We start from the raw sequence: 23,501 nt of genomic DNA, 5'->3' as shown, positions 1-23,501 counted from the left end.
TAGAAACGCCCCGCGGCGCCGACCGAGCCGCCAGCCCATAAAAAGGAGGCGACACAGCACTCTTCTGGCTCGCCTGTTCCAGACTCGGAACGTGTTGCTGACTCCAGGCCTATCTTCCTCAGGTGACTCGGGTCAGAGCCCACTCCCGGCCCGGGAAGTTCACCTGAAGTCCCTCACGCACCCGAGGGTCCTTCCGGAGCGGCAGCGACGGGTCCATGGAGAAGGGTCCGGGGCGGGTGACGCTGAAGTCGCGGGGCGCCAGGTGCAGCAATGGGTTCCTCGAAGGGGAGCCGCCGCGGCCCGGGCCAAGCCCGCCCGCCGAGAAGCCGCCGCGACCGGAGAGCAAGAGCGCCCAGCCGGCGGACGGCTGGAATGGCGAGCGGCCTCGCAGCGAGGAGGACAACGAGCTGAACCTCCCCAACCTGGCGGCCGCCTACTCGTCCATCCTGCGCTCGCTGGGAGAGGACCCCGAGCGGCAGGGGCTGATCAAGACGCCCTGGAGGGCGGCCACGGCCATGCAGTTCTTCACCAAAGGCTACCAGGAAACCATCTCAGGTCAGTGTGTTCGCTGGCCGGCCGGCGTGCAGGGCACGGGGGAGGTGGCCGCGGGAAGCTTGCGCCGGCTTGGGGAAGTTTCCGGAGTTGCTCACTCTTGGCGGAGGAAGCCGAATGCTGGCACTTGCCGACCCCGCCCTCGGCCCTGGCCCAGCCGTCGGGCCAAGGACAGGAGCCTGGGTGGGACTCATTTCGGGCGCCGGGAGAGTCAGCGGCCTCTCCCCCCGGGGCCTGTCTGCAGCGGTCCTCGCGGGGTCCTCCCACTGCCTGCACGCAGCCCTCTCCTCCAGCCTGAGATGGCGGGACCACAGTCACCGAGCTTCCTCATGTCCCCGGGCGGGAGCCTGAACGTCCAGGGCCGGATACCTGAGGAACGTGCATCTGGGCTCCGGGAAGTGATGGCTTCTTAAGTCATCCTTGCTCTTGAGGTCTCATTTTTTGGTAGGTCTGGGATGAAGTCTTGGCTTCGTGTGTTTGGAGCGCCGGGGGAGCATCGGGGATCCTCATTCTTGCTGACTTGCCAGGGCACCCGGCTCTTGGAAAAGTCATAGTTTTGTTCACATCGAGGTCACTACAGCTCAGGACTTTCCCAGAATTGGATATCGTTCTGGGTACAGGCTTTCCTGGAGTTTGAGGTGTGAAGTTTCTTGGGTTAGTTTGCTGCTTAAAGCCTTCTCCCCCTTTCCTACCCCACTTCCCAAATCCCAAAGCAGGAAAGCGTCTCCCTGGGAGTTGGGGAAGTTTTCTGGGCAGTGAGACCCGGAGTCCCTGTATCACCCACCCCTCATCCCCCATCCCAAAGGAACAGGGTTGACCCAGTGCTCTCCGCGCCAGAGGAGGGTCAGGCTTTTGCCCAGGAGGCCGAGAGCAAGGGTGCAGGGTTGGGGTGGAAATTAACAGAGGACTTCGCTGCCTGTTTTCTGGGTGAGGGGTGTTGGTCAAATTAAAAAAAAAGAGGGAGAGTAAAAAAAAAAAAAAGCTCTGACTTACACAAGTGGGACTAAGGACGTTGTTTTCCAGTTCACATCTTCTGTACCTCTTGGTGACATTTATTTCTTTGACCCAAGAAACCTTCTGCCGTCACCATTTCTCAAAGAGTAACAGAGCTGCTTTGCCAGGTTACCTACCTCCCGGGTCAGGTTTATTTTCCCCGAGTTTCTGGAGACTCCCTTAATTGATTCTGGGAAAAACAGTTATTTTTGCACTGGTCTCCCGCCACCCCAAAGGAAGGGTGGGAAATCAGTGTGAGAGGGGTGAGGTCCAAAAAGGAAATGACACTGCATCCTAAAGCCAAGACCTGGATATCTTGTTCTGTGTCCGTGTGTACTTTTTTTAACCCCATGTTGGTAAACGTTTGGAGCCTTGAATACAGAATTTCAAAATGCAAAGACTGAAGAATAAACATTCTTCCTTTTGTAAATATTCTATGATTTGGTGATATTCCACGATGTAGAAACGTTTTCTCAGGGCCTTGCTCGGTCTGCCTCTTGTGTACACTGAAAGGGGCCTTTGCACTTGGTCAAGCTTTGGAAATCTTGCCCTAATAGAATTCACAGAGAGAGCGATTTCTGACCCTGAGGCAGGTCACAGAATTACCTTAAGTGGCTCAAAAAGGTTCACCTAAGAAATGATTCGTAGAGGTTTGTTTTATGAGCCATAGAACTATTGACTGTAAAGAACACTTCATTCTACCTAAGAAAATGATTCTAGTCAAGTGTTAATTTATTATTTAAAAAGTCTATGGACCTAGGAAGAGAAATCAGATTAGGGAGAATCTAATCATCATCGTGCCCAAGAGGGCCTGGGGAGAAGAGTGAAATGGGGAGAAACTGCTTAATGGGCTTAACGGGTTCTAGGTTTCCTTTTGGGATGGTGAAAGTGTTCTGGGATTAGAGAGTTTTGATGGTTGCACACATTATGAATGTGCTAACTGCCTCTGAATTTCACATGTTAAAATGGTTAAGATGATGAGTGTTATGTATATATTTTACACAATAAAAACTCACAGACCATTTAAGAATTATTAATAGCCATTAATTGAATACTTTTCATGCTCCAAGTGCTTTATATGTGTGGTCTTGGTTAACCTTCATTTCTGAATTAAGCACTGTTCTTTTACCCCATGATAAGGAAGCAGAAGTAGAGAGGTTGACAACTTCAAGTGGTTGGCTGGTGTTTGAATCCTGGCAGACTAAAGACAGAACTCTTATCTGCTTCCTAATGTTGCTACTTAGTAAGATATATCAGTGTTATCATCTCTACTAAGCATTTCAGACTGAGTTCTGACCTAGTACTTGGGTCACCAGCATTAAAATAGGTGGAGTACAATGGAGAAAAATCAGTCTATCATATGTAGTAAGGGTAAATGTTTTGAGAAACTTCCAAGTAGGTTTTATTGGTATAATTTTTTTCTGGGGGCAGTATGTACTAGCTGCATATGTAGCATGTGTTTCTTATATTGTGGTCAAAATTTTGAAAGCCTCTATCTAGAGGATCATACTTAAGGACTTAATATTGATTTCTTCAGTTCAGTTCAGTTCAGTCGCTCAGTCGTGTCCGACTCTTTGCAGCCCCATGAATCGCAGCATGCCAGGCCTCCATGTCCATCACCATCTCCCGGAGTTCATTCAAACTCATGTCCATTGAGTCAGTGATGCCATCCAGCCATCTCTTCCTCTGTCGTCCCCTTTTCCTCCTGCCCCCAATTCCTCCCAGCATCAGAGTCTTTTCCAATGAGTCAACTCTTCGCATGAGGTGGCCAAAGTACTGGAGTTTCAGCTTTAGCATCATTCCTTCCAAAGAAATCCCAGGGCTGATCTCCTTCAGAATGGACTGGGTGGATCTCCTGGCAGTCCAAGGGACTCTCAAGAGTCTTCTCCAACACCACAATTCACAAGCATCAATTCTTCGGCGCTCAGCCTTCTTCACAGTCCAACTCTCACATCCATACATGACCACAGGAAAAACCATAGCCTTGACTAGATGGACCTTTGTTGGCAAAGTAATGTCTCTGCTTTTGAATATGCTATCTAGGTTGGTCATAACTTTTCTTCCAAGGAGTAAGTGTCTTTGAATTTCATGGCTGCAGTCACCATCTGCAGTGATTTTGGAGCCCACAAAGATGAAGTCTGACACTGTTTCCATTGATTTCTTAGAGGTGCATAAAGAGAAGACAGAGGAGAGGCTGACAAGGATGATGCTGAACTTAAGGGAATGGACCAGAAGGCGGAGGTCCAGGCCTTGGGCCCGCCTAGGTGGGAGAGGGAAGGGTACTTTAAATCTATAGAAAATACAGAAATAAGTAATAGGGAAAACACTCTTACCCAATTCCTAATTTTTATTTCTTTAGAGATCATAATTCAATGCCCACTATAGATTATTTTGGATAGAAACAAACTTATTTGAAACTATCACTTCTCTATAAATAAGATACTTAACATCTTTTATATCTCTGTGTATTAATTCCTGTTACTAGTGTTGAATTAAATATTGTGAAATATAAAATTAAATAAATTTTTACTTTATATTCCCCAAATTATTATTGTATCTTTTTTCAGTTCCTCTCGAGTGGATTGATGCTAGTTTCTGGTGTTTGGGGAGTCTTTCAGTTCCCCTTGTGCTGCAGTGTAGCTTCATGACCCTTGCTACACTTTTCTTTACTTTCCTTTGTGTACCTTATAATGGGTACACCTGTGGTCAGCTGTAACAGGGCTGTGTCAAGGTTGTGCAAGTCTCCTGGTTATTGTTCGCCACTGGGCTGTAGTTCATAGTGGAGGGAAGGCTGGAAGAGAAACTCATGTCTTCCAGGAACTGGCTGTCCTTTGAATAGCATCACAGGACAGCTCACCTTTATCTATTGCTGTTCCATTTGAGTTTAACCACATCCAAGTTCTCTTACATATTCAAGAATTTACTTTGCTGAGGTCTTCTTTCTAAATATTTCCTGTATTTCCAGTATTTCTGAAATTCAGAACCTTAATTAAATTGGAGGTTCTACTATTCCCTGAGGTTTTTGGTCTTCATGTCCTTGTGTCTGACCCTTCCCTTCCCCTGTCCTCTCCTGGGTGTAAATGGTAACAACCTCTTAGACAGTGAAAGTGAAAGTGTTAGTCACTCAGTCGTGTCTGACTCTTTGTGATCCCCATGGACTGTAGCCCACCAGGCTTCTCTGTCCATGGAATTCTCCAGGCGACAATACTGGAGTGGGTTGTCATTCCCTCCTCCAGGGGATCTTCCTGACTCAGGAATTGAACCTGGGTCTCCTGCATTGCGGACAGATTCTTCACCATCTGAGCCATCAGGGACACTAAAAAGTGAAAGTGAAAGTCACTCAGTGGTGTCTGACTCTTTGCAATCCCATGGACTATACAGTCCATGGAATTCTCCAGGCCAGAATACTGGAGTGGGTAGCCTTTTCCTTCTCCAGGGGATCTTTCCAATCCAAGGATCGAACCCAGGTCTCCCACATTGCCTGTGGATTCTTTACCAGCTAAGCCACAAGGGAAGCCTTAGAAAGTATTATCCACCAGAGGCTGAGTATAACTTGTCTCATTAATTGTCCTTTTTATGAGTTTACGGAAATACACAAGAGTCTTGACTCTTCTGTCACATTTCTAGTTGAAATAGATTTTAGCTTGTCTTGTCCAGGATGCCAGAGAAGTTTTCATGAATCAAGCTGACAGTGTCCCAGATTTGGGGAGCATGTGGACCTGTATGTAACGCAGGAGGAAGCGATGACACCACAGGTGATGGGCTTCTTGACTGGCCCCCCACTCTGCCTCAACCATGTACACTGCAAGATGACAGCTATTCTCTAAAGATAAAGCCAGGCATTAGGTATTCTGTTTGTACAAAATTGAGTCTTAGCCACTTCATACTGAAATATGCCAGCACTCACAAAAGGTTTTCTTTTTCTTTGACTCACAAACTTCTGTGATTTACCATTTCAGAATCCCACAATAAAGTAAGAATTGTAACAACTTCTAAGATGTGCAGGGGGGCAAAAAGTCAACTTATTTATTATCCCCTCCCATATTGTGGGCAAAAGATGAATTTATGACCTAAGTTGTAAAGTATGGTGTAGAAAAGTTAACCTCATCATTGAGAGGTACTATTTTGGATGTGTATAGTTCATTTAAATCTCGATTCACTACTAAATTTTGTTTTCATTTTGTTAATGAATCTTGTGTAGGACTTAGTTCTGTATATTGCTGAAGAAGGTATAGTGAATAAAGAAGAAAAAAATAACAAGACTGTTAAAGTATATGACTGGATTTTAGGGTATAGTCATTGAGAATGGAGGAGAAAAGCAAGTCTTACTAGTTTCTTCTAAAAATGTATTATCTATTAACATTTTTTTTTTTTTTCTGGCCTGGGAGGAAAAGTCACTACACATAACTTTGAAATACCAAACAAACTGGTACTTGTCCTAGTTTCAATGGACTGCTATATCAAAGTACTACAGACTGAACTGTTCAAACAACAGAAACCTGTCTCACAGTGCTGGAGACTAGAAGTCTGAATTCAAGGCATTGGTGGAACCACACTCCCTCTGAAAACTGAAGGGAGTCAGGGGCGTCCTTCCCTTGCCTCTTCCCAGCTTCTGGGGGTAGCTGGCAGTCCTTGGTGTTTCTTAGCCTGCAGCTACATTACTCCCATCTCTGCTTCTGTTGGTGTCCAAATTTCCCTTTTTTAAGGATATCAAGTCACATAGGATTAAGTCCATTTTACTCCAGTATGCCTTGTGGTGCTAGTGGTAACTTGCCTGCCAATGCAAGAGACATAAGACACACGAGTTTGATCCCTGGGTAAGGAAGATCCCCAGGAGCAGGGCATGGTAACCCACTCCAGTATTCTTGCCTGGAAAATCCCATGGACAGAGGAGCCTGGTGGGTTACAGTCCATAAGGTTGCAAAAAGTCAGATGTGACTGAAGCAACTTAGCACACATGCCTCATCTTAATTTAGCTAATGATGTTTGCAGTTAACTCTATTTCCAAATAAGGTCACACTCTGAGGTACTGAGATTTAGGATTTCACCTTATCTTCAACACAATTTAGCCTATTCGAGTGTTAAGTGATGTTATTCATTAGACTGTCTGGGAACTTTATAATTGAATTTCATTTATTCATTGAGTACCACCCACTGTGCTGAATGCTGGGAAGTAGACTGAGTAAAACCAGATATGGTTTCTTCTCTCATAGAATAGTCTATTGGATTAAGTCACATATTCAATAGAATCACAAGAATGTGTGATTATAGATGGAGAAATGTAATGATGAAAAGAACACAGCTCCATGAGAGCATTTAACAAAGGAACTTCATCTGTGCTGGGAGATCGGAAGTGTGGATGCTTGAGCTGACATCTGAATAGCAACAAACACAACTGATTACTACGTGCTGAACACAGTTGTGCATTCTTTACATGTATTGCCTTATCGATCCTTACAATAAGCCAATGGGGTAGGTAATATTAGCCCTATTTTTAGGGATAAGCAAACTGAGGCACAGAAAGAACTTACCCAAGGCTTGAACTTAGCCCTATTTTTAGGGATAAGGAAACTGAGGCACAGAAAGAACTTACCCAAGGCTTGAACTTCCCTTGTGGCTCAGCTGGTAAAGAATCTGCCTGCAATGCGGGAGACCTGGGTTCAGTCCCTGGATTGAGAAGATCCCCTGGAGAAGGGAAAGGCTACCCACTCCAGTATTCTGGCCTAGAGAATTCCACAGACTGTATAGTTCATGCGGTCGCAAAGAGTTAGACACAACTGAGAGACTTTCACTTTCACTTTATCTGAAAAGTATCAGCATTGGGAGAATGATAGAGAATGAGAATCCTCATAATCTCTCACAACTTAATTGTAACAGTAGTAATTTACAGATTTATTTGAATCACCTCCCTTCTCCTCGTCTTTCCTTTTTGTATCTTCTCTGCTATTTTCTTTGTCCAGCTCTGGAAACTGTTCCATGCCTGGGCATTCCCCCACTGACTCATTGCTGTATACCTCTCTAATTTGAGTCCAGTATTTGGTTGAGTCAGACTGCAGTAAAGAAATTTGCCAGGAGAGGGCAACTATCTAATCTTTGATGAATCCTAGATTATGAATGTAAGATTATATGAACAATTCATAATTCTAGGTAATATAATGAATATGTTCCCTATGGTTATACATTCTCCATTGAGCTTATGGAAATTAGATTGAGGGATAATTTAGATTGTGTTAATCAAAGATTGTTCAAAGATTGTCTGAATCAAGGTAAATTTGTTACACTCAAGGTTGAGAGAACATTTGCTCATTAGAATTTGGTTTTATTAAAGCCTGAGTCACAGTTTTCTAGAAGAAAAGTGACTGTCTGTCCTTACCTTAGAATGTCTAGCAGATTGCCCAGCACATGTAGACAAGTTGATGAATGTTTGAATTAATTTCTTAAAGACAGGGACCCTTTCCTAATGTGTGTCTTCTAGCACAGTGCTCTGTGCATAAATGCTCAATAAATGCTGCTTGTTTTTTTAAACACTAAAGAAAGATGTAGAGGATTTAGCTTTATGAAAAAGTCATGGGAGTTATTTCTGTTGGATCTCCTGACACTTCTATGCCAGAAGTCATCCTTTAAACATCTTTGTTCTTCATGGAGTCGTGCACCTGGCTTTTTCTATATTCAGTCAACATGTTATTCCAAGGTATCGATTGAAGTGACTGGCCTGTTTGCCTGGCACATCAAAATTCTGACGGGGAAAAATTGCTAGAAAATGTCAGGATTGCAGTCAGTTTTTAAATTATTGTAGAAATGTTCAAATGTAAACAAAGTTAGAATAGTATAATGAGTTTGAATATGTCTATCACCCAACCATTAATACAAACAGAAGTCTGCCTTTATTCATCCTGCTTGTCACACACCTTCCCTGCTGAATTATTTTAAAATTTATTTAGTTTTAATTGAAGGATAATTGCTTTACAATATTGTGTTGGTTTCTGCCATGCATCAATATGAATCACCTGCTGAGTTATTTTAAAGCAAATCCTAGATATGTCATTTCATTGATAAAGACTTTACTGTATCTCTAAAATATAAAGACTTTAAAATAGTATCATATTTGAAATCAATCAGATCAGATCAGATCAGTCTCTCAGTCGTGTCCGACTCTTTGCAACCCCATGAACTGCAGCATGCCAGGCCTCCATGTCCATCACCAACTCCCGGAGTTCACTGAGACTCACGTCCATCGAGTCAGTGATGCCATCCAGCCATCTCATCCTCTGTCGTCCCCTTTTCTTCCTGCCCCCAATCCCTCCCAGCATCAGAGTCTTTTCCAATGAGTCAACTCTTCGCATGAGGTGGCCAAAGTACTGGAGTTTCAGCTTTAGCATCATTCCTTCCAAAGAAATCCCAGGGCTGATCTTCTTCAGAATGGACTGGTTGGATCTCCCTGCAGTCCAAGGGACTCTCAAGAGTCTTCTCCAACACCACAGTTCAAAAGCATCAATTCTTCGGCACTCAGCCTTCTTCACAGTCCAACTCTCACATCCATACATGACCACAGGAAAAACCGTAGCCTTGACTAGACGAACCTTTGTTGGCAAAGTAATGTCTCTGCTTTTCAATATGCTATCTAGGTTGGACATAACTTTCCTTCCAAGGAGTAAGCGTCTTTGAATTTCATGGCTGCAGTCACCATCTGTAGTGATATTGGAGCCCAGAAAAATAAAATCTGACACTGTTTCCCCGTCTATTTCCCTTGAAGTGGTGGGACCGAATGCCATGATCTTCATTTTCTGAATGTTGAGCTTTAAGCCAACTTTTTCACTCTCCACTTTCACTTTCATCAAGAGGCTTTTGAGTTCCTCTTCACTTTCTGCCATAAGGGTGGTGTCACCTGCATATCTGAACTTATTGATATTTCTCCTGGCAATCTTGATTCCAGCTTGTGTTTCTTCCAGTCCAGCGTTTCTCATGATGTACTCTGCATATAAGTTAAATAAGCAGGGTGACAGTATACAGCCTTGACGAACTCCTTTTCCTATTTGGAACCAGTCTGTTGTTCCATGTCCACTTCTAACTGTTGCTTCCTGACCTGCATACAAATTTCTCAAGAGGCAGATCAGGTGGTCTGGTATTCCCATCTCTTTAGGAATCCTCCACAGTTTATTGTGATCCACACAGTCAAAGGCTTTGGCATAGTCAATAAAGCAGAAATAGATATTTTTCTGGAACTCTCTTGCTTTTTCCATGATCCAGCAGATGTTGGCAATTTGATCTCTGGTTCCTCTGCCTTTTCTAAAACCAGCTTGAACATCAGGAAGTTCACGGTTCACATATTGCTGAAGCCTGGCTTGGAGACTTTTGAGCATTCCTTTACTAGCGTGTGAGATGAGTGCAATTGTGCGGTAGTTGGAGCATTCTTTGGCATTGCCTTTCTTTGGGATTGGAATGAAAACTGACCTTTTCCAGTCCTGTGGCCACTGCTGAGTTTTCCAAATTTGCTGGCATATTGAGTGCAGCACTTTCACAGCATCATCTTTCAGGATTTGGAGTAGCTCAACTGGAATTCCATCACCTCCACTAGATTATATCTAACCATTGTTAACATTTCTTTGATTTTTCTCAGAGGTATCTCTTTATAAATTGCTTTGTTTGAATAAGGATTCAGATAAGAGTCACACATTATATCTGATAAATCAAGTCTTCAAGTCTCTTTTAACTTGTTAGTTTGCTGTTTCTTTTTATCTGCTAACAATTTGTTGAAGAAACAAGGTCATTTGTCTTATAGAATTCCCCACCTCCTGGGTTCTGCTCATTATTTTCTCACGATTTACTAATAGTTTAACATGTTCCTTTAGCTCCTGTGTTGCTTATATACTAGTAGTTAGATTTAGAGGCTTGCCAAAGAAGCTGAAGTTGATTAGTTCTATGAAGACCTACAAGACCTCCTAGAACTAATGCCAAAAAAAGATGTCTTATTCATAGGAAATTGGGATGCAAAAGTAAAAAGTCAAGAGATACCTGGTGTAAGAGGCAAATTTAGCCTTGGAGTACAAAATGAAGCAGGGCAAAGGCTAACAGAATGCCCTGGTCATAGCGAATACCCTTTTTCAACAAGAGACGACTTTACACATGGAGATCACCAAATGGTCAATACCAAAATTAGACTGATTACATTCTTTGTAGCTGAAGATGGACAAGCTGTATACAGTCAGTGAAAACAAGACTGAGAGCTGACTGTGGCTCAGATCATTAGCTCCTTATAACAAAGTTCAGGCTTAAACTAAAAAAAGTGGGGAAAACCACTAGGCCAGTCAGGTGCAACTTAGGTCAAATCCCCACTAAATATACACTGGAAATGATAAATAGATTCAGGGGATTAGATCTAGTAAACAGAGTGCCTGAAGAACTATGGACAGAGGTTCATAATATTATACTGGAGGTAGTGAACCAAACCATCCCAAAGAAAAAAATGCAAGACAAAGTGGTTGTCTGAGGAGGCTTTACAAACAGCTGAGTAAGGAAGAGAAGCGAAAAGCAAGGGAGAAAAGGAAAGGTACACCCAGCTAAATGGAGAGTTTCAGAGAATAGCATGGAGAGACAAAAAGGCCTTCTTCAATGAACACTGCAAAGAGTTAGAAGAAAGCAACAGAAAGGGAATGACTAGCTATCTCTTCAAGAAAATTGCAAGTATCAAAGGAACATTTCATCCAAAGATGGGCTTAATAAAGGACAGAAATGGTAAAGACCTAATCGAAGCAGAAGAGATCAAGAAGAGATGGCAAGAATACATGGAAGAACTGTACAAAAAAGATCTTATGACCCAGATAACCACGATGGTGTGGTCACTCACTCAGAGCCAGACATCCTGGAGTGTGAAGTTCTAGTGGGCCTTAGGAAGGAAGCACTGTTGCCAGTAAAGCTAGTGGAGGTCATGGGATTCCAGCAGAGCTATTTAAAATCCTAAAAGATGATGTTATCAAAGTGTTGCACTCAATATGTCAGCCAATTTGGAAAACCCAGCCGTGGCTACAGGACTGGAAAAGGTCAATCTTCATCCCAGTTCCCAAGAAGGGCAGTACTAAGGAATGTCGAGACTACCAGGCAGTTGTACTCGTCTGCCATGCTAGTAAGGTTATGCTCAAAATCCTTCAAGCTAGGCTTCAGCATAACGGAACCAAGAACTTGCAGATGTTCAAGCTGGGTTTAGAAAAGGCAGAGGAACCAGAAATCAAATTGGCAGCATTCATTGGATCGTAGAGAAAGCAAGGGAATTCCAGAAAAACATCTACTTCTGTTTCATTGACTATGATAATAAGGCCTTTGTGTGGATCTTAACAAACTGTGGAAAAACTTAGAGAGATGGAAATACCAAGACCATCTTACCTGTCTCCTGAGAAACCTGTATGTGGGTCAGGAAGCAAGAGTTAGAACCTTATGTGGAACAACTGATGGATTCAAAATTGATAAAGAAGTATGTCAAGGCTGTTTATTACCACCCTGTTGTATGTACAGGGCTTCCTTGATAGCTCAGTTGGTAAAGAATCCACCTGTAGTGCAGGAGACCTTGGTTCAATTCCTGAGTCAGGAATATCTGCTAGAGAAGGGATAGCTACCTACTCCAATATTCTTGGGCTTCCTTTGTGGCTCATCTGGTAAAGAATCTGCCTGCAATGCAGGAGACCTTGGTTCGATCCCTGGGTTGGGAAGATTCCTTGGAGAAGGGAAAGGCTACCCACTCCAGTATTCTGGCCTGGAGAATTCCATGGATGGTATAGTCCATGGGTTGCAAAGAGTTGGACATGACTGAGCAACTTACACTTTCACTTGCACACAGAGCACATCATCCAAAATGCTGGGCTGGAAGAGTTACAAGCTGGAATCAAGATTGCTGGGAGAAATACCAAAAACCTCAGATATGCAGATGATACCACTCTAATGGCAGAAAGTGAAGAAGAACTAAAGAGCCTCTTGATGAGGGTGAAAGAGGAGAGTGAAAAGGCTGGCTTAAAACTCAGTATTAAAAAAAAACTTAAGATCATGGCATCTGGTCCCATCAGTTCAGTTCAGTTCAGTCGCTCTGTCGTGTCTGACTCTTTGCGACCCCATGAACAGGCCTCCCCATGCCAGGCCTCCCTGTCCATTGCCAACTCCTGGATTCCACCCAAACCCATGTCCATGGAGTCAGTGATGCCATCCAACCATCTCATCCTCTGTCGTCCCCTTTTCCTCCTGCCCTCAATCTTTCCCAGCATCAGGGTCTTTTCCAGTGAGTCAGCTCTTCACATCAGGTGGCCAAAGTATTGGAGTTTCAGCTTCAACATCAGTCCTTCCAATGAGTACCCAGGACTGATCTCCTTTAGGATGGACTCGTTGGATCTCCTTGCAGTCCAAGGGACTCTCAAGAGTCTTCTCCAACACCACAGTTCAAAAGCATCAATTCTTTGGTGCTCAGCTTTCTTCACAGTCCAACTCTCACATCCATACATGACCACTGGAAAAACCATAGCCTTGACTAGATGTAGCTTTGTTGGCAAAGGAATGTCTCTGGTTTTTAATATGCTGTCTAGGTTGGTCATAACTTTCCTTCCAAGGAGTAAGCCTTTTTTAATTTCATGGCTACAATCACCATCTGCAGTGATTTTGGAGCCCAGAAAAATTAAGTCAGCCCCTGTTTCCACTGTTTCCCCATCTATTTGCCATGAAGTGATGGGACCAGATGCCATGATCTTAGTTTTCTGAATGTTGAGCTTTAAGCCAACTTTTTCACTCTCCTTTCTCACTTTCATCAAGAGGCTCTTTAGTTCTTCACTTTCTGCCATAAGGGTGGTGTTATCTGCATATCTGAGGTTATTAATATTTCTCCCGGCAATCTTGATTCCAGCTTGTGCTTCCTCCAGCCCAGCGTTTCTCATGATGTACTGTGCATATAAGTTAAATAAGCAGGGTGACAGTATACAGCCTTGACGAACTCCTTTTCCTATTTGGAACCAGTCTGTTATTCCATGTCCAGTTCTAACTGTTGCTTCTAACTGTTTCTGGTCCCATCACTTCATGGCAAATAGAAGGGGAAAAGGTGGAAGCAGTGATAGATTTCCTCTTATTGGGCTCTAAAATCACTACTGATGGTGACTGCAGCCATGAAATTAGAAGATAATGTGTATTAAAAAGCAAAGACATTACTTTGGTGACAAAGATCTGTATAGTCAAAGCTATGGTCTTTGCTGTAGTCATGTATGAATGTGAGAGCTGGACCATAAAGAAGGCAGAGTGCTGAAGAATTGACACTTTTGGATTGTGGTACTGGAGAAGATTCTTGGGAGTCCCTTTCACAGCAAGGAGATTAAACCAGTCAATCTTAAAGGAACTCAACCCTGAATACTCATTGGAAGGACTGATGCTGAAGCTGAAGCTCCAATACTTTGACTGCCTGATGCGAAGAATTGACTCATTGGAAAAGACCCTGATGCTGGGAAAGATTGAAGGCCAAAGGAGAAGAGGGTAGCAGAGGATGAGATAGTTGGATGGCATCACTGATTCAATGGATGTGAACTTGGGCAAACTCTGGGAGATGGTGAGGGACAGTGAAGCCTGGCGTGCTGCAGTCCATGGGTCCCAAAGAGTCGGACATGACTTGGCAACTGAGCAACAACAACAATTCCCTGCCTCCATCTCACCACACTGACTCTTAAATTTAGTCAAGAATGCTTCGTGGTTGGTGGCGTATTTTTCCACTGGTAAGCAGCTAAATATCTGGTTGTCTATCATTCTGTGATGTTAAAATGGATAGGCTCTGGGTGTTATCAGCCCAATTATCCATTTAAGAGTTTCTCACCAGCCTTTCAGTTACTGATTTTAGTAGTCCTTGGTGACTGCCTAGATCCAGTATTTTTTAGAAGTTGAAAAATAGGGGTATTTAGTTCTTTAATTTCTGAATTTATTAACTGGAGTTCTTTTATAAAGAAAATATATGGAAACTCTAGGCCATCTTTGCAACCATTCAGTAAATTTAGAAATATTTTAAATAAAGCTTAAAGAGATATAAAGTTGTTAATTTTTCTTATATATATTTCTTTAATTCTGCACTGGAGATCTGCTTAATTATGACTCAATCTAGAAGCCATAAAAGAAAACAGTTACTTTATATAAAAACCAAGAATTTTCACATATCAAATACTAACAGAAATGAAGTCAAATGACAAACTGGGAAGAAATATTTGCAGTTCATATTGTAGACAACAGAATAACCGTGCTAATATAAAAAGAGATGCTAGAAGTTAATGTGAGAGAAAGGCCAAAAACACAGTTGAAGAGTTGGCTAGACCTGAGGGCAGACAATTCACAGGAAAGGGATACAAATAGCTTTTAAATACATAGAAAGTTGCTTGACCTCACCTTCATTGAAAGATATACACAAAGACCACTCAAAGATATATTTTTTCCTTGTTTGGCCAGAGCCTAGAAACTTGATATTCATTACATTATTGAAATTACAGGGAAACAGATATTACCATTGAGAGTGTAACTATCCTTATGATAATTTGGCAACAACTGTTAAATACGAATGCATATATCATATTTGAAAATCCTCTTTCTGGGAATTGCATACACAAAATGCCTTATGCTCAAGGTTAGTCACTGCATCCATGAAAAAGGAAGCACCCTACTGACCCCCTAGAATAGTGAAATGATGCAGACGAGTTATGTTTTGCAGGGGAAACGTGTGTGTGGGGGGGTGTGGGTGACAATAAAATGTTTATATTGCATTAAGAATTGGAGGATGCACAAGTGGTTACATGTTAATCAGGGATATGAACTGGGCAGATGGCAGATGACATGCTTGACTTTTCACTATATTTTCAGTTTTCGATTTTTGAAGTATGTGCATGTATTTCTAAATAGATAAATTAAAAACGTCGTGACAAATTTGTTTCAAGTCTAGGAGCAAAAGAAATACAACTTTTTAATGGTTAGCTGATAAGAAAAATCTGGTTATGGAAAACCTTTACCCTGGAATTAGAGAAAAAATATTTAGATGTGTATATTTGCAAGCTTGATCTTCATCGTGATTCTGAGTTTGAATGTGACTTTGTCCCTTAACTATCTGTATAATTATTGGCATGTCTCTAAACTTAAATTTCATCTTTCTCTTTTTGTGAAGGATGATAATACTTGCTTTGCTTGGGATCTTAAAAGAATTAAGAAGGTATGTGAAAAACACTTGATGCTTAGTATATTCCTTCTTTTATGGTGAGGAGGAACTGTGGGCTTGGATTAGTTGGAAAGTGTTTTAAGAATATGGGAGACTCTGGAGCCCTGAGCCACCATGTAAAAGTCCAGCTACTCTGAGGCTGCTGTGCTGTGAGGATCTCTGCCTCAAGGAGAGGCCACGTCTGGGTGTTCCAGCTGATGGCTTTAGCTGAGGTCCCACCCACCAGCTAGCACCAAACCCTAGACATTCGAGTAAAGACTCCTCCAGGTGATTCTAGTCCCCAGCCAAATAGTCGTCCCTGCCAAGCCCCAGATGTTGTGGAGCAGAGAGAGGTCAGTCATCTCCTCTGTGCCTTGTCTGAAGTCCTGACCCACAGAATCCCAGGACATAATAAAATAGTTGTTCACCAGTAAACTCTGGGATATCTCGTCATGCACTAAAAGCAACGAGAATAGACGTTGAAATGAGGATGGTTAGAATTTGTGTTTAGGCAGAGAAGAAAGTGACTTAAACAGGCCAAGAGATAACATAATGGTTTAAGGCTAGAAATTCAAATTTGTGAGTATCAGGCTGACAGTTGCAGCTAGGAGAGTGCCTGAGCTCCTTCAGCATGCTGACACTAAGAAGAGTGAGAGAAGAACCAGCAGGGACAGCCCTAAAGGGAGGAGTGAGGGGCAGGAGATCCAGGAGTGTAGGAGTGGGCAGGAAATGGTTTAAAAAGGAACCCAGAACGGAAGGAAAAGGTCCGGAGACAAAGAACTTGAGCCAGATTGCCTGGCATCAAACCCTGTTACTGAGCAGCTGTGCCTGTTTGCCTCATCTGTAAAACAGGCATTTGATAGTACTCGCTTATCTTATAAGGTTACTGGGGGATTAAGTAAGTTAGTACACATAAAGTGCCCAGCGTCTATGAAGTGCTGTAGACATTCTGTCTGTGTTATCAATGAGTACTGAGATTTTATTTCAGTGTTCGTAATATCAATAGCTTAATGTGCTTAGATGTCAGATTGTAGGACTTTAGAGAGTAATGTGACAAATTACAGAAAACAAGACATTTTTTTGAGGTATTTTTCCCGGACGGGTAGGATCTTGTGAGCTTCCCCTTGGTGTGTATTGAGGCATCAGCATGCTGGATGCTGGTAAATGAACGCCTTAGGGGTTGAAGAAAAGAGGGTGGGCACCCACACCCTGGGAAGTGAGCCTGGTTGTGTGCACGTGAGCTCATATGATCCTCCCGTCAACTTGGAGACTGTCCTCATTATAAGGAGGTGGAAACTGAGGGGCGTCTGGTTCAGGTGTCTTGCGAGAGGGCAGTGCAGCAGCATCCAGGTGTGTGTGTGGACCGTGCTCACGTTCCAGGCAACGTCATGCCCACTCAGGTTTTAAGTGACTGTGTTACGTTTTAATATGAAGGTCCATTTAAGATGTGAGAAGCGTAACCCATAGGGACTCTGCTTTTCGTACTGAATTCTAGCAAAGAGAAAGCCAAGGAGTTTTCATTTTGAGGCATCATTTAACATCCTGACTTTAAGATAGTTCATGAAATTTTTAATCAGGGGAATTTGTGAATAATTGCAAAAATTTAGCTAAATTACACTCAGTTCTAACGTGGATTAATAACTAACAAACTTCTCCACTTAATCTTCTGTGGGAGATATTTAAAAAACGAAAATTTTGTATATTTTGTCTAAAGCACATTTAATTAGGTTGTGATCATTTTACTTTATCAATGTGAATCTTTTTTTTTAGCTTTTTATTTTATATTTATTTTATATTGGAGTATAGTTGGTTAACAGTGTTGTGTTAGTTTCAGGTATACAGCAAAGATTCAGTTATACATGTATCTTGTGAGTCTGTTTTAATGGTTTTACTGTTTAGAAACTTTTTAGTTCTGTTTTAAATATCTGTTTTTAGGGCTTGTACTTTTTGTTAAATGAAGTTATAAATTCTTAATCTTTCCTGTTATTTAAAGGAATTTTTTGTTTAATTACAATGGTATGTAAATTGCAGAGATACAAATTTATCTTGTCTCCTGTTTGGATAATTAGGCAAAACAGTATAGCAAAATTATGTTGCATCTGTACCAGCTCACCCAGTTGTGTTTCCTACAGCGTATCTGCAACTGTGCTGATGTTGCATATAGTTGAATGTTGTATGTCCTTTTTTTAAAAATTTGTTTGCTTTTTTTGTGTGGTATAACACAACATAAAGTTTACCATTTTAACCATTTTACGTGTATAGTTCATTGGCATTAAGTACAGTCATCTGTTGTGCAACCATCACCGCAGTCTCTTTCCAGAAAATTTTCTTTGTCCCAAACTGAAATCTTACTTGTTAGCCCATAACTCCCTCATCCCCTTTCCTTCCAGCCCTTGGTAACCTCTGTTTTACTTTCTGTGTGCCTTTGAGTACTCCAGGGACCACCTATGAGTGGAATCATACCATTTTGTCCTTTGTGGCTGGCTTATTTCACTTAGCATAATGTCTTCAAGGTTCATCCGTGTTAAGAACATCATTTTAAAATTAGAAAAGACCCATTTGGTCCTTGTTTTAACCAGTAACTCATTCTGTAGAATGTTGTATGTTCTTAAATTTGTATTACATTTTGATTTACTTATTTAAAGAAATCTTTAGAATTGAAGATACTTTGACTGTGTTCGTATTTATTTGTCAAACACTAGGTCTGTGAATGACCCTGTGCTAACTCTTAAAGGGGAAGGAAAACTGGTTGGCCTTGGCCTGGCCCGTAAGGGGCCTGTGATCTGTCTTAGCAGGGACCAGACAGTGAGTTCCTGCTGAGAGGAGCAAGTGGGATTCTGTGTGGTCACAAGGAAGGTGGCTTCTTAGGGCAGAGAAACTTGAAACCACAGCTGACTATAGAGGAGGTGGATTTTGAGCTGAACTTAGAAGGAAGTTCTTTTTATCTTTTTTAAACAGAAATAGTCCATGATTGTCAAGATTATGCTCTTAGGTATTCTGGAATAAGAAGAATATTTTTTTCACAACTTACATTTGTAGTTATCTGTATCACAGAATTAAATGAAGCTTTCAAAGCAGTTAGGTTTATTTTAAACTTTTTAAAGATCAGCCTGGAAAGGGCTGGCTCCTTTCCCTGATGATTTTAAAGTCCATTCTGGCAAGTCAGCGCTTCTAATGGACAGCTTTACCTGAACACATTTACAGATTTATAAATGCTGTAAAGGTTGTTCATTTCATCTCGTGATTCTTCCTTCTCATTAATTGCCTTGGTTACTTGTGCCCCATGTTCTGACTTTTGTATTTCATGAGTATCTGTAGACTCTGTTACCTTGCCTTGGTCTGACTCTTAGTCATCTCTCACCTGAAGTCCAGTGACGTCTTTACTGGCTGTTTTGCTTTCTAGATGTCTGCTCCCATCTTACAGACATGATCTTATAGACATGGATCTTACAGACATGGAATACATCTCTGCTTTCTGAAAACACTTGACTCATTTCCTCCTGTCTTTCCTCACCACAGCTGTGAGGTTTTATTGTGTTCCAGCCTCTTGCCTGCGTTTAAAAATTATCTTCCATCACCCTCTCCTCAGGAGGGCAATTGAGCGTTTTAGTTTAGTGCATAGCCTGGTTTGAAAAACCACTCTTTCTCCTTCTCACACTGGAGCTGGAGACTCAGGCATACGTCCTCCACGAGGCTTGTCCTGCAGTATTTGGTCATTATGTCTGCTCTCTTCCTCTAATTTTTCCTCTTTTTTTGGGGGGTGGGTTTGGTTGCTAAACATTAAGAGTCTCTCCCCCGGCTCCCTTCTCCCCAGCCCAATCAACATCTTTCACTTCTCTGGAGTTCTGAGAAAAAGCATCCAGGTTTAGAGGAGGAAATTGGCAGTTGCTGAGTTCTCTGCTGAATTTTTTTGAGATCGTATGTCCAGATGCTGTTTCAGTGAAATTCGTGGCTGTCGCTGTGAGGCATGATTTGTTTTATGTACCTGTCTTAGTTTTTATTCCAAGTAGGAATCAGGGCCCAGTTCAAGAGGCCATTGACAAACATCCCAAACAAGGAATTTGTCACTAAAATAGCTTAAAATACAGTTATACCGGCTGTATACTTTATGCACTTGTGGTAAGATGTCCGTGAGAAGTGATGAAGGTGCTGGGTGCTGGAGTTCACCTGAGAGGCTGTGAACCTGGCAAGGCTGTGGGGGAACGCCAGACCACTTTAAGGCAGAGCTGCTGTGGGTCACACCTCTCTAATTCACCACCCCTTCAGTACAGAAGTGCTTCAGTCAACGCACAGGGAACTGTGGAGGCGTGCCACTCTGGTTGCCCATCAAACACAATTTGCCTTTCAGCCGGGAGGGTAAGGTGCAGTGAGCTGACAGCCACCAGCTGTTAGCACCTTTAAGCTTTGCCTCAGTGGAGGCCAAACTTAGGCCATGCTGGGTTTCTTTGTTTGTTTCATTTTACTATGCGTCTCTTTCTTTTTATACCCCCTTCACAATAAACTGAACCTTTTTGAGGGTGGCTCCTTACAAGTGAAGTAGTTTATAAGAAAGACAAGTATTTTAACTTCATATTTACATGTTATAAATGCTCACTGATATAATAATAAGGGTCCATTTGGTGCTTCTCAAGCCATTTTAGTGTGTTAGCAAAGAATCATCCTGGCATAATGGGAAGAACAACTAGTCTGGATAGTCAGGGCATCCACACTAACTACTTTGGGACCCTACTCAAATCACTTTCAGGACTTTCATGGATCTGGTCTGCAGGAAGTGGCAGATAGATTAGAGTTGAATTGTCTCTGGACTATGGGCACACTTGTCAGCATGGGCTCTTTGCTCACTCTGTTGACTTCCAGCAGTTGACAGGTGAGGTCCTAGCAAGGACCACAGGCTTTCTTTGTTGCTTGAAGTGCTGTGTTCCTTTGAAACATTCAAGCCACCCAGATAGTTTCTATGGTAACAGGACTCTCTTATTTTTCTTGTGACGCAGATTTTTTTTAAAGTTTCTTCACTGATGTGTTCTTTAGGGTTGGTGGTCTTCTAACCTTAGTCCCTCTGATTGTACAAAGCCTTTATTTAAAGACTTTCCCCTCAGGAGTCTTGTAGACACTTCTTCAAGGAGAATAAACAGTTGCTAGTCAAACTAGCACTTGAGGTTTTAGTCTATTGTAAATCTTCATATCATTTAGAAGAGGAAATGTTGGTTAAACTGTAATACCAAGAAAACTGATATTCTGTTAGAATCATCGTGTTTTATTTTACATTTAATTTTTATTATGTAAAACTTCCAAATATAAAAGTAGATAAAATTGTATAAGGGACAACTATATACTTACTACCTAGATTCAAAATTAACATTTTGTCACATTGGTATGGCCTCTTCCTTTCTGAGAGCAAATTAGAGGTGTGTGTTTTGAGGTGGAGTGTCACACTCAAAGGTGTTTTTCTTCTTAACCATTTATACTATCCTTAGTAAAACTAGGGCTTTCCAGGTGGCTCAGTGTTAAGAATCTGCCTGCAAATTCAGGAGATATGGGTTGGATCCCTGGGTTGGGAAGATCCCCTGGAGGAGGAAATGGCAATCCACTCCAGTATTCTTGCCTGAAAAATCCCATGGATAGAGAAACCTGACAGGCTATACAGTTCATGGGGTCTCAAAGAGTCAGACGTGACTTAGTGACGAAACAACAACTAGTAAAACTATTAATTTCTTCATATCATTTAGTACCTAATCTACATTCAGATTTTCCAGTTATCTCAAATGTCTTTCACTCATGATTTGTTTCAAACTATGACCCACTCAGTATCCATACATTTGCATTTGATCGTTAGGTTTTAATCTAAAGTTCTACTACCCTCCTCCCCCTAATTTATCAGAGATTGTCAGCTCTCCCGTAAGATATTCTACCTTTGAGATTTGTGTGATTCTTTTCTTCTTGTTTTCATTCAACTTGTTTCTCTAGCTCTCATATTCCTGGAAACTGGAACTTAGGTCTAAAGACTTAATTAAATTCAGGGAAAACATTTTCAGCAGGAGCACTGTTTTCTTCATGTAATATCACAATTAGAAGAGATACAATATTTGGATCTTGAAGATTGTAAGACTCTAATTGGTTTGAAAAATAGTCTTTTACTGGTTTCCTAGGATAAACTGCCATGGAGAATTTCCTTTTTAAAAAAAGCCTTTTTATTAGTTTGAAGATTTAATGGGATTCTCCTTTCCCCTGAAACTTCCAGTTTGATTTCAAAAAGTAAAGGTCAAAATAGCATTACATTACTGAATTTTCCTGCATATAAACCAAATAAACAGTTGGTAAGACAGAATTTTGCCATTGAGGTGCAACAGCGCTGGGCTCCAGCAGCCAGTTGGTATCAGGCCGCTCTCCTGGGCTGGCAGTTAGCTTGACCCTCTCCTCTCCTTCAGCCTCCATATTTATAACTACTTTTATCTTTCTTTAAAAAAATTAGATTTGCTCTCTTCATGTCCTAGTTTTTCCATGTATGGATGTGAGAGTTGAACCATAAAAAAGGCTGAGCACTGAAGAATTGATGCTTTCAAATTCTGGTGCTGGAGAAGACTCTTGAGGGTCCCTTGGTCAGCAAGGAGATCAAATCAGTCAATCCTAAAGGAAATTAACCCTGAATATTCATTGGAAGGGCTGATGTGGAAGCTGAAGCTCCAGTACTTTGGCCACCTGATGTGAAAAGCCAGCTCATTGGAAAGGACCCTAGAGCTGGGAAAGACTGAAGGCAAAAGGAGAAGAGGGTAATAGAGGATTAGATGGTTGAATGGTATCATCAACTCAATGCACATGAGTTTGAGCAAACTCCGGGAGATAATGAAGGAGAAGGAAGCCTGGAATGCTGCAGTCTGCAGGCTCTCAAAGAGTCGGACACAACTGGGAGACTGAAAAACAATGACAACATTTCCTTTGATGTCATTGACTTTGGATTTCATCACCTCATAGGTGCAGCAACTCCCGATTTGGTCTGGTCTCTCCAGGTTCAGGTGGCTGGTGATCAGGCTCTCATCTGGAAGTCAGAGGACAGGGGTCAAACTCCAGCTCTTGAACTAACAGTTGGCTCTTCTTCAGCAGGCACTTAGTGTTTCCAAATAGAGCATCAGTGTCCTCATCTGTCAGTGGGGATGATAACTTTTGACCAATGCAGAGTGTGGCAGGACTTGAAAGAGGCCATGAACTAAATGTAAATTTTCACTTGAAAGAAAAATGCTCTAAACGAAGGGAACCTAGTTTCTGCTGAGTGCAGGACTCTTTCAGGCAGTGCACCTTTCTTTTTATTGTTTCCCACCTCCCTATTTCATTTCATATAGCACCTCCTTTCCTCACCCCCTCTAGAAAACCCCCTCTTTCCTCTATCCATCTTTAAGGCCTGGCTCAAATCTGTATCTTTAGTTTAACTGTATTTCCTCTCCTGGTCCATTATTTTCCCCTTATGGAAACTATTACTTTTGTAGTTTAGCTATGGTCTTTCTCTGAATATTTTTACATATAGGCTTATTTCCCAGATCTTAAGGTTTTTGATATCACAGTTTGATATGTTTGTGTCCAGCTTGGAAAGTAGTAGTACAGGACTCCTAGGAGAACTTGATCATGTTATTCTCAAAACTGATTTCTAATGAGCTGTAGGAGCCAATTGGTTTCTTAAATGGCTGATATTTTTCAGGGAGATGGGAACAACTTTCTTGTGTGAGGTCCTCCTTCCTCTGCTTTTTGCTGGACCACGTGGTTCTTTCTGCCACCTGCTCTGAAG

At 41.9% G+C, this 23,501-nt stretch overlaps 1 protein-coding gene across 2 annotated transcripts in view; it reads left to right on the top strand.

The window, feature by feature from the left end:
* Positions 1-63: 63 nt before the first annotated feature.
* The window catches only part of GCH1 (GTP cyclohydrolase 1), a 61,417-nt gene continuing 37,979 nt past the window's right edge, over positions 64-23,501 (top strand). The window contains exon 1 of one of the 2 annotated variants that reach the window (XM_070797629.1): positions 64-555. In XM_070797629.1, the coding sequence (XP_070653730.1) occupies positions 216-555 (340 nt within the window). In that variant the 5' untranslated portion in view covers positions 64-215. The remainder of the gene's footprint in view (positions 556-23,501) is intronic. The other variant, XM_070797628.1, reaches the window with a different exon arrangement.

Source organism: Bos indicus, chromosome 10, assembly GCF_029378745.1.
Source record: "Bos indicus isolate NIAB-ARS_2022 breed Sahiwal x Tharparkar chromosome 10, NIAB-ARS_B.indTharparkar_mat_pri_1.0, whole genome shotgun sequence".
Lineage (NCBI taxonomy): Eukaryota > Metazoa > Chordata > Mammalia > Artiodactyla > Bovidae > Bos > Bos indicus.
Note: the sequence above shows the minus strand (reverse complement) of the source record. Positions and strands in the feature narration are given on the sequence as shown.